The sequence below is a fragment of the Chrysochloris asiatica genome, unplaced genomic scaffold, assembly GCF_000296735.1.
Source record: "Chrysochloris asiatica unplaced genomic scaffold, ChrAsi1.0 scaffold00097, whole genome shotgun sequence".
NCBI classification, from domain to species: domain Eukaryota; kingdom Metazoa; phylum Chordata; class Mammalia; order Afrosoricida; family Chrysochloridae; genus Chrysochloris; species Chrysochloris asiatica.
The window spans coordinates 5,913,873-5,925,404 of NW_006408615.1; the positions used below are offsets into that span (position 1 = coordinate 5,913,873).

The 11,532-nt window shown below is 48.7% G+C and overlaps 2 protein-coding genes across 2 annotated transcripts in view; one reads left to right on the forward strand and one right to left on the reverse strand.

Moving 5' to 3' along the window:
* RIBC2 (RIB43A domain with coiled-coils 2) overlaps positions 1-10,784 on the reverse strand; it is a 13,972-nt gene extending 3,188 nt beyond the window's left edge. Inside the window, exons 1-5 of the mRNA XM_006866894.1 lie at positions 10,671-10,784; positions 9,633-9,714; positions 6,566-6,910; positions 3,166-3,284; positions 738-1,093 (exon numbers count right to left, since the gene is read on the reverse strand). Of these exons, the coding sequence (XP_006866956.1) occupies positions 738-1,093; positions 3,166-3,284; positions 6,566-6,910; positions 9,633-9,714; positions 10,671-10,784 (1,016 nt within the window). The remainder of the gene's footprint in view (positions 1-737; positions 1,094-3,165; positions 3,285-6,565; positions 6,911-9,632; positions 9,715-10,670) is intronic.
* Positions 10,785-11,127: 343 nt separating this feature from the next.
* SMC1B (structural maintenance of chromosomes 1B) overlaps positions 11,128-11,532 on the forward strand; it is an 87,098-nt gene continuing 86,693 nt past the window's right edge. The window contains exon 1 of the mRNA XM_006866895.1: positions 11,128-11,236. Coding sequence (XP_006866957.1) covers positions 11,128-11,236 — 109 coding nt within the window. The remainder of the gene's footprint in view (positions 11,237-11,532) is intronic.

Here is an 11,532-nt window from a genome sequence, read left to right on the forward strand (position 1 = left end):
TTTTCTTCATAGAACCCAGCTTCTCGGATTATTTGCTCAGCACAGATTGAATAAGTATGGTGAAAAAATACAACCTTGTCACACACCTTTCTTAATTTTAAATCAGTCAGTGTTCCCATGTTCTGTTTGAACAACTGCCTCTAAGTCCAGATACAGATTCCTCATTAGGATCAGTTTTATCAGTGATGTTGAATGTGAATGCCTTTATTAGCTCACCTTCTGGGCTGCTAACTGCAAAATCAGCAGTTCGAACACATCAACTGCTCCCAGGGAGAAAGATGAGGCTGTGTGCTCCTGTAAAGATGGACAGTTTTGGAAAACCTAAGGAGCAGTTCTACTGTCCTGTAGGGTCAGTGTGAGTCGGAACTGCTTGGTGGCAGTGCGTTTGGGTTTGGTTTCTCTTGGGAAGGTCTCAGAACAGGGCTTCCTCCATCAAGGCCGGGAGGGCACAGAAGCCCCACAGGCCCGGCTCAGCCAGGAAGAAATAGGCTGGTAGAGGCCTGCCCCTGGCTCTGCCACCTCCAGGGCCAGCCACGTGGCACCTCTGACTCTGTTTCCTCATCCTTAAACTGCTCCCAGGGGCACGTCGTCATTCCACAGACAAGGTAAGGAATGCTATAGTGTCGGGTCTCAATTTCCCAAATGATCACCCCATAGAGAGAGATCCCACCTCCCGGGCTCTGCTCAACATCACACCCTCCCCCCCCCCCCCCCCCCCCAATGCTTTGCCCACTTGCTGGCTGGTGGCATTATGCAAGCTCTCTCTCCAGGAGAGCACAGCCCCCCGGCCCCTCACAGTCCCTAGGCCTCTGAGCAGGTGAGTGGGGTGGTGCTGGGAGCTTGGGAGGGCAGGAGAGGTAGCCACCAGCTTCTCCTGGACTTGCTGCTTCTGCACCAGGCGGATCCTCTCCAGCTGCTCCCGACTCATGCCCTTCCAGCGGTCGGGAACCACACGGTGTGGCCCGAAGGAGCTGGCCGCCTGTTCAGGGTTCTCGGAGAGCAGGTCCCCACGCAGCAGGTTGGAGATCTCAGCCAGGTTGTCCTCTTGCTCCTGCTTTTTCTCTCGCCTTCTCCTCGCTGCCGCCTCCAGAGCCTGAGCAAGAGAAGACCCCCGGGGAAGACTCACTAAGGGGTCCCACAAAAGACCCCCAGGGAAGATTCACTAAGGGGGTCCCACAAAACTCACAGGTGGCCCTGGTTGGAGGATGGTGTGTGGGGGTGTTGATTTATTAAGCATGGAGTTGGACCCCTGACTGCCTGGGTGATGCTGGGTGGGATGGGCTAGAACAATGGGCTTACCACCAGTTGGGTGGGTGTATAAGAGCTACTGGTCATTGGCTACACCAATTCCTCAAAGCAAGGAGCTACCTTCCAGGTTGGACTGCAGTTCCCATCGGCTTGGCCCCACCCCAAACCAGGACTCTGTGCCTCTCCCTGTGGCCCTGGCAATCCCTGGACACCCACGGGCTACAAAGGACACCCAGCACAGTAATTCACAACAGAGGTCACTTCTAAAAGGTGGCAGGCTCAAGGCCACGCGATGCTGCTGATGCCCTTTGGCCACAGAGAAGTTGGTGTGGTCAGTGCTGTGTGACCTGGAGTCAGTTTCCTGCCCTCTCTGGGCTGAAGTCATTTCTCTGCCAAGTCTGGGAAGATTAGAAAGGATCTGTCACTGTTCCACAGTACTGAGGGCACAGAGCCCAACCCTGCTAGTGTCCACGGGATAGCCCCAGGCCATTGCTTAAGTACATGCTTTGCGGCTGGACAGGCTCGGACTCATAGTTGTGGACTGGCCACTGGATACCCCTCTGGGCCTGGTTCCGTATCAATTCAAGTGGGTTAATCAATAAATAAAGAAGAACGGAGAAGAATGATGCAGTTGAAATATGGTATTGGCAAAGAATATTGAAATTACTATGAACTCCCAGAAAAGCAAGCAAATCTGTTTTGAAAGGAGTACAGCCAGAATGCTCCTTTTGAAGTATCATGGGAGAAGAGAGCACGGCCTACTCCCTCAGGTCACCAAACTGGTTCCCTTAGGTTGTCCTCTCCATTCAGAGCTAAGAGGAACTCTGATGGCGCAGTGGCTAAGCACTCAATGGTTAACCGAAAGGTCAGTGGTTCAAAGCCACTGCACAAGAGAAAGATGTGACAGTCTGCTTTTTAAGATTGAAAACAAAAATGAAAGGAACAATCCGTTGCCACGAAGTGGATTCCAACTCAGAATAACCCTAGCGGTCCAGTAGAACTGCTCCTTAGGGTTGGTGGTGGTGGTTCTGTGCCGTGGAGTCGGTTCCGACCCATAGTGACCCTGTACAGGGTTTCCGAGGCTGTAAATCTTTATGGGAGCAGAAAGCCTCATCTTTCTCCCCCGGAACAGCTGGTAGTTTTGAACTGCTGACCTTTGCAGTTCGCAGCCTGATTCGTAACCACTACGCTACCAGAGCTCCTTCCTTAGCATTACGAGACTGTTAATCTTTACAGGGGCAGACAGCCTCAGATTTCTCCTGAGGAGTGGTAGGTAGGTTTGAAGTGCCATCTATGTGGTTAGAAGAACAATACTTAACCCAATACACCACCGCGGCTCCTTGTTTTTAAGATTGTTGTTGTCAAGTGCCTTCAAGTTGGTTCCAACCCACAGCGACCCTGTATAGGGCTTCCGAGGAGCAGTTGGTGAGCTTGAACCACCCACCTTGTGGATCAAACGAATTTGCAGGCCAAAGCATTAGCCCACAGCGCCACACCAGGACTCCAATTGGTGGTGGTGGCCGTGTGCCGTCGAGTCGGTTCCGACCCATAGCGACTCTGCATAGGGTTTCCGAGGCTGTAAATCTTTACGGGAGCAGAAAGCCTCATCTTTCTCCCGCAGAACAGCTGGTAGTTTTGAACTGCTGACCTTAAGCTCTGCAGCCCAATTCGTAACCACTACGCTACCAGAGCAGCCTTACAAACCCTATGGAGCTCTCCTCTACCTACAGAATCAGTATGAGTCAGAATCAACTTGGTGGCATGGGTTTGGGGTGTGTTTTGGTTCAGAGCTAAAGAGTAGGGGACTGAGTCTCATTTGTCTCTGGGCCCTGAGCAGGGCTCACTTAGGGGGACTCCAGGAACCCATAGAGAGGTCAAGGGGCATGAGTGCATCCCCCTCCAGACACGGAGCCGTACCTGGTTCTTATTGAACTCCTTCACCGTGGCGCACACTGCTCTCCTGGTGGAGCCCTCCAGCATCTGCAGGTGCCGGGCCGTGTGGTCCAGCTGCAGCCGCGTCTGGGTGTGCAGGGACTCTGAAAAGGGGCCGTGTTCAGCGCGCCCACCCGCAGCCTTTGCCTGCACAGGGCATCCAAGGGCTACTCCTGGGTTCCTTGCCTATCGCTCCTCCTCCCCACAAACAGGGATAAAAAGAGTGACAGGTCTTATAAGGAGGCTGGAGTGAGAGTTTGGTGCCTGGCACTCCCTAGGGTCAGCCATGACCACTATGTGCTGGAACAGAGGAGAAAAAACCAGTGTGGGAAGAACTGAGTGAGTGAAGAGCAGAGCAGTGGGCAGCAGGCCAGACTGTGAAGGCCTCAGAGGGCCTCGTACTGAACGTGGCTTTTACTGAGTGAAATGGGGAGCTCCCAGAGGGCTCTGAGCAGACGCTTTGGCTTCTAAGTAGAGAAGAGTCTGTGAAGGAAACAGGAGCAGAAGCAGGGAGACCAGTTGGTTGGTTGGTTATTCAGCTGTTGTTGACCCTTCTCGAGCAATCTTGGCGAAGGTGGTGGAAAGAGAGCTATAATGTGTGATGACGTGTTGAAGACCTCGGTGTAGCCTCTGGGAGACAGAAAGGAATCCAGGTAACTTGTGGTTAGGGGCTGGGTGACTAGAAGGATGGGAGGTCATTGACTGACGGGCAAGGTCAGGGTTTTGGAAGAGGCTCACTTCATTTGGTACATTTGTTGGACCCTTAAGAGGAGGTGTCCACAAGCAGTTGGATTTATGAGTCTGGATTCAGCTAGAGATAGAAATTCGAGAAACGATGGTGTAAGGCTGCTATTGAAAGCCATGAGACCAGATGAGGTCAGCCAGAGCAGTTGCTAGAGAGGCCCAGAGAACAGTGTCATGTGACAACAACATCCAGAGGTTTGGAAGGTGACCAAAGACCAATGGAGGAGCCTGGGAGAAGAGAGCCAGGGTGAGGCGCTGGTGTCCTGGAAGTCAAAACGAATGAACTATTTCCGGGAGAAGGAAGTAGCCAACTGTGTCACATGTGGCCAACAGGTCAAGATGAAGACTGGCCGCCAACCTGGATCAGGTGACATGGAGGTCACCGGAGAGCTTGAGCAGCACAGGTTCAGAGGAGGGGTGAGGGCAGAAGTCTGGTGAGTGGGGTCGGAGGAGACAGGAGACACTGCTCATGGAAAGTTGAATGAGAAAAGCAGGCTCTGAACCGCCATCTTTTCAAGCCCAGCTGGAAGGAAGATGGACAGGAAATGGGGAAGACCAAGCAGAGGGTGATGTGCATCACTTCCCGTCTCAGCTCCCAGTTTTGCGTTCATTGAGGCTTCTCTAGGTTGTTTCCTCAGCTTCCTGAGGACAGGAACTCTGTCTTCTTCGTTGCTGTGCCTCCTAGCCATCAGAGTATCTGACCCAGGAAGGGGCCAGGGGCCAGTACTGCTGAAAAGTTGGGAGAGAAGGGGACTGACCTCGGTGAAAACAGCACCCAGAGAACTTGTCTCTCGTTCCCTCAAAGAGCCAGGCTCTGTCATGACTCAGAATCTTTGCCCAAGAAGTTCCCTGGGCCTGGAGAGTCCTGCTGAGGACGTGTGGCCACCTTGCCCATGGCGGTGGCCTGTGGTGCCCTGCAGGGACTACTCTACCATAGTACTTCGGACACTGAACACTTTCAGGACAGGGTACACCCTCAGAGTTGTTTCCAGGGGAACTGATGTGTAGCTGGGGAGATAAGCAGGCTGCTGGCATCTGCTCTTTCCTCACACAGCCAGTGCACCACGTGACGTGCACATCGATATGCCCTTGAAGACTCTGGCAGTTCTGTGGCTGCAGTCTCACCTTCCGTGGGGGAGGTGTGAGTTTGATACTTGGTCATCATATCTTATGTGTGGATGCCACCCATCTGTCAGTAGAGGCTTGTGTGTTCCTGTGACATTGAGCAGGTTTCAGCAGCGTGTCCAGACTAGGATGGATTAGAAGAAAGGTCTCACGACCTATATTTGAAAATCAGCCACTGAAACCCTAAAGCTTAGGTGCACATGTGTCACACTGTGCATGGGCTCATCGTGAGTCTGGAACCAGCTCCGCTGCAGCTAACAACAAGGCATTGTACAAATGGGTAGATCATAACAGGTTATGCTACTATTGCCAAGAATGGGAGCTCCAGGAACACTTGGTTGTGGTCAGCAGAACCTTTACTTAGACCAAGGGGCAGTCATCTGAACAGAACAAGGGGAGATCGAATGGTTTAAAATCATGAAAGGTGTGTGCTAGGGTTGGATCCTCTCACCATACTTACACAGTCTGTATGCTGAGCAGGTAATCTCAGAAGCTGAACTAAATGGGGAAGAATGTGGCATCAGGATTGGAGGAAGACTCATTAACAACCTGCAATATGCAGATGACACAACCTTGAGCACTGAAAGTAAAGAGGACTTGAAACATTTGCTGATGAACATCAAAGATTATAGCCTTTAACAGAGCGAAAACAATAATTGTTCCAATGGAGTAATAAGCAACATCATGATAAATGGAGAAAAGATTAAAGTTGCCAAGGATTTCGTTTTACTTGGACCCACAATCAATGTCCACGGAAACAGCCGTCAAGAAACAACAAAAAATGGAGGAAATATAAGCAAATGCTGTTGAATAGTGATGCATGGCAGGGATTGTAATCATGGCAATGAAACGAATGTGACAGGATGAATGTAAAGCTTATATTCTCCCATGTAAATGATCACTCCATTCACAACAAAAACTTAAAAAGAAAGAAAGAAACCAAACAACATACTGCACTAGGGAAACCTGCTGCAAAAGACTTGTTAAAAATATCAAAAAGCAAAAAACATCACTTTGAGGACTAAGATGCACCTGACCCAAGTTATAGTATTTCCAATCCCCTCATCAGCATGTGAAAATGGGACAATGAAAAAGAAAACCACAGAAGAATTGATGTCTTTGCATTATGTTGTTGGTGAAGAACATTACATATACTATGACTGCCAGAGGAAAAAAAGGTCTGTCTTGGAAGAAGTACAGCGCGGATGCTCCTTAGAAGCAAGGATGGCAAGCCTTCGTGTTTCATACTTTAGGCGTGTTGATAGGAGGGACCAGTCCCTGGAGAAAGACACCATGCTTGGTAAAGTAGTGAGGAGAGGTCAGTGAAAAAGAGGAAGAACCTCAATGAGATGGACAGACACAGTGCCTGCAAGGATGGACTCAATCATAAGTACAATAGTGAAGATGGTGCAGAGCTTTGTTCTATAGCACAGTGGGTCGCTATGAGCTGGAACTGACTAGAATGTACCTAACAACAACAAGCTCTGAGACCAGGCTGTCTTGTTTATTCCATTACCTGCAGATTTGTGATCCGCTCGGGCATTCAGCCATTCTTTTTGCTGTTGTAAGGACCATTCTCGGTTTTGTTCCTCTTGGAATTTCTTCCTCTCTTGGAAGTTTAAATCCTCTCCCATGAATTTCTGCATTCCTGATATGGAATTCCGCACATCATTATCTGACAGCCGGGCTGGAAGATCTTTCCTAAGGGCCAGGGGATCAGACAAGTCAAATTCCCGGCGGGTTTCTGGCATCTGAAAGCGCTGCTGGAAATTGTTGAGAGCCCTACACAGGTTTCTCCGATCTCTCTTTTCCCGGTTTTCCAATATGCACATGATTTTGTCATTTTGTCTCATTTCGGCAGCTAGAAGAGACGTAGTATATCATAAACTTATGATTCAGAGGTGAAAATATAATCCACTTAAAATATGCTCTAATGAGTGTCTAAAAAGGCAACATAGCATTAAAAGATTGTTTATATTTATTTTTTTTTACATCAAATCTGTTCATTTAGAGATCATCTCAAGAACAGATTTGATGTAAAAACAACAATGATAATAATAATAAAGGCTCAATATCCTTAATATGGGAGTCCTGGTGTGACACTATAGGATAAGCAGTGGACTGCAAAGTCTGTTTGAACCACAAGGTTGGCGGTTCAAATTCACTAGCCACTCCTTGGAAACCTTCTAGAGAACCTCAGAATCGACTCAATGGCACTTACCAACAACATCCTCAATATGGTGGGAGAAAGATGAGGCAGTCTGCTTCCGTAAAGGTGACAGCTTTGGAAAACCTATGGGGCAGTTCTACTCTGAGTGACACTCAAGTCCATGTCCATGGGCTTCGGTACATGGAGTAGTTAATATACTTGGTTGCTAACTGAAAGGCTGGAGGTTCAAGTCCACCCAGAGGCACCTTGGAAGAAGGCCTGATGATCTACCTCTGAAAAATGAGTCTTTGCAACAAATCAGTCATTGGATTCCATGGCAACTGGTTTTGAATTCTTTTTTGTTTTTAGTTCTTAGGTTAAAAGTTTAGATGTAATTAGTTTTCCTCACCAGTCTATTGATGTCGACTGTTTTAAATACAACAGGATTTTTGAAAGAGGAAAAAGGATACTAAATTATACATACAGCAGGTTGTCTATTGGTTTAAAAAACATACATAGAGAGTGGAAGGAATTAGTAAAAGCACTCTTTTACTCTGGAGTCCTGGTGTGGTGCTGCAGGTTAATGCACTGCTCTGTAAGGTCAGTTTGAAATGCTAGGTCTGCGGTTCAAGCTCACCAGCTGCTCCTTGGAAACCCTATACAGGGTTGCTATGAGTCAGAACTGACTCGACGGCACTTAACAACAACAGTAACACTCTGACACAGATGGAGTCATCACAACTCTGGATGAATTCAAAGGCAACTGGTTGTATCCTAAATACACAAACAAAAACCCAACCCAAACCACTATGCCACCAGAGCACCTTATGTTACCAGGGGCCTTCAAAAAATTAGTGGGAAAATTTCATTCTCTTTCAATTCCATTTGACCACGAACATTTCTGAAGGTCCCTCCATATCTATGTCCAGCACAGAGATTTTTCTAAGTTTGAGTTTCTGTAACTAAAAATAATCAAGATAAAACTGTTGAAACATATAGAAAATGGTAACGGAGAAAAGCAACTCAATCACAATTCCATTGCCTCAAAATTACCACTGTAAGGGTTTAGTGACACAATGGGTAAGTACTCAGCTGCTAATCTAAAGTGATCTGATCATTTGAATACTTCATGGGAGAGAAGACCTGGCTATCTCCTCCTATAAAAATCACAGCCTCAGAAACCTAGGGTCACTAAGAGCTGGCTTCGACTCGACAGCACATTACAACAAAGATTTGGGAATAATTCCTTTCACGCTCTATGTATGTATTTTAACCTGACTGACAACCTGCTGTTTGTATAATTTAGCATCCTTTTTTCTCTTTCAAAAATCCTTTTGTGTTTAAGATAGTCAACATCATTAGACTGGTGGGGAAAATTAATTACATCCTAACTTTTAACCTAAGTACTAAAGAACAAAAAGAATACAAAATCAGTTGCCATGGAATCCCCTAGAATTCATGGCACTCATGAGCACGTGTGTTCCAATAGAGCTGTGCTCACAGGGTTTCCAACGGCCGATGGTTTTTGGAAGGAGATCTCCAGGACTCTCTTCCAAGGCATCTCTGGATGGACTCAAATCTAGAACCATTTGGGTAGCAGCCAAGTGTTTATGCCCTCCCTCCCCAGGGACTCCATCTAAGAGGAAGAACATTTACTTGAATCATATCCCTCTCTGAGGTGTGTGTGTGTGTGTGTGTGATGTGGGAAAAGTCTTGGGGGTTCTGTTGTACACATCTGTCTTCCGGGAAAGGTCTTGGCAGACAGTGGTGTGTGTGTGTGTTGTGGCTTTTCATTTTTTATATCTGGTTTTCATATTGGGTTTTATTTTTTTTTTTTCACACCAAAGGTCTCATAGGAGTTACTTTTATACAGAAGCATAAAAATAAAGGAAGAAACCAGAAGTTCGTCAATGCATGTTCAAGTGATCAGATCATGTTGAAATTTGAAACTTGATATGGCAGAATGTGAGTGAACCAGCGCAATGTGTGTACCATCATATGTGGGGTTCCTCATAGTCCCAGCTTGGCTTTCCTTCAGCGTCTCCTCTTAGAGTTGGGCCTGATTTATTACACGTTTTCATTTGAAACCCTTGAGCAATGGGATGACTCTGCTTTTGTTTCTTGGCCCAGGAATCTCTTGATTTTGAAAGAGTTATGAGAAGACTTGGCAACAATGGGAGGCGGCCACAGTCACACGATGGTGGGCAAAGGGACATCAGTAGAGAAACTCATGTAGCTATCCTTAAAATACATTCCCTTCCATCCACATGAAAATGCATATAGCTGTTTATCTTTTAAGAGAAGAATGTATTCATTAAGTTATTTGGGCCCAAGGAACTGAAATTCCAAAGCAGGGAAAAATGTGAAAAAGATGTCTGGAGAACTGAAGGTCCATCACCCTAAGCCCCTAGACAGAAATTGAAAAATTGCTCACCAAAGGTTTCATGTCTAACTTTTTCAGTTGCTTCTTTTATTGTCTGGTCATGGACCTGGACATCCCAGGCTTCTGAGTCTCCCTGGGAATAGGAGAGAAGGGAGAGGGATTAGAGCCAGATACTTTTTATCCAGCTGCCAACCACCCTTGTTATCTGGCAGCCTTGTCCCATTGTAAATGAGTTGTCTAAGGAAACACTGGGCTTTGCCATACCTGCGTGCCCTTGCTTATTGCTGTTTTTTCAGCCTTCCTTTCCCCAGAGCTTTCTTTCCCCATTTCTCTTGGTTAAAAGCTGCTGATCCTCATAATGACTGCATAGGTATCACCTCCTCCAAGAAGCCCTCTCTGATGTCCCCTCCCAGTCCCAGTCTGTGCCCCCTGAGCTCTTCTCCTTCACAGCATCAATTCCACTGCATTTCAATGTGTCTCCTTTCATGCTTACTGGAGCCACGAGCTCAAGGTAAAAACAAAAGCCCGTTGGCATCCAATCAGTTCAACTTATTGAGAACCTGTGTCAGAAGGGAACTGTCCGCTATAGGATTTTCAGTGGCTGCTTTGTTTTTTTTTAAAGTAGATTACCAGGACTTTCTTCTGAGGTGCTTCTAGGTGCACTTGAACCTTTCCGTTAACAGTGAAGCATTTGCAGCAACTAAAGACTCCTCTGGTGATGCTTCATCTCTTGCAGGTCGGCTCAGGGTTGCCACAATGTAGGTACCATACTGGGAGGAGGTTCCTGGCAATACAGGACCCCTGGTTCGACTCGTAGAAAGAACCACATTCTAATCTGTGTCTAGTTACTAACTCCAAGCAAGCACGTCCAGTCCCCTCCCTGCTGTGGGGCTCAATTTGCCACGTTTCAAAGCAAATGTTATACAGTCTGGCCTGTTAAGGACTCTCCCATCCTCTGCAAGTTCAGTACACGGAACTATCATACACACCACCACCACCCCTGCAGCTCTGCCTGGATCAAAAACTCAAACCTTCCTCTCCTCACAGTTCATCTCCTTTTTCTCTCGCCATTGGGGCCAAGGGCCTCACCCCGATGAGCCTGTTCCTCGAGTTGAAGATCCGTTTCTGCCTGCACATCTCTCCATGCCTCCTTTTGGCCAGGTCAATGTCTTGTGCCAGGTCCTTGGGTAAAGCGACCTTCATGGCTCCAGGGAGTCGCTAAGAACTCGGGGCGGGAGGCGGGGGGTTTAGGGCCGGCGAGGTAAGACGACAATCAGGTAAAACAAGCTGTCGCCCCTCCCAACTGACTGAATCCCTAGAAGGGTGGGCGGCTGGGAATCCAGTTGCGCTGCAGCCCCGCAGTTCAACTGCGGCCCCACGTCGCCAAGGGAACGGAACGCCCTATCGGCTCCCAGCGTCAACAGCTCCGGTTGCTAAGGAACAGCGCCGTGCTCGCCACCTCTCGCGAGACTAACTAAACGACACGACGTTAGGCGCTTCCCGCGCTTTTCCGGCCAGCGTGTGCGGTGGTAGCTGAGGCGCAGTCATGGGTCACCTCGAGCTGCTGGTCGTGGAGAACTTCAAGTCGTGGCGGGGCCGTCAGATCATCGGCCCCTTCAAGAAGTTTACCTGTATCATCGGCCCCAACGGCTCCGGTAACTGGGCGCCCGCGGCGGGACCCCAAACGCTCCGACCGCCCGCTCGGCGGCACACTGCGCACCGAGTACAGCTCAGGGGACGGGAGGCGCCATGCGGCCTGGAGTCCGGGCCGCGGCTGTTGGTGTCGGAGCCGACCCACCGTGCTCCCCAGATCCCGACTCCATTCTCCACAGAGGACGGACCCAAAGAGCGCGACCCCCAACGCCGGGCCCCCCAGACCGCGGGCCCAGACCCTGCACCCCGGACTCCCAAGATGTCTCCTCACATCCTCAGACCTCCCTCCGCGCGCCCC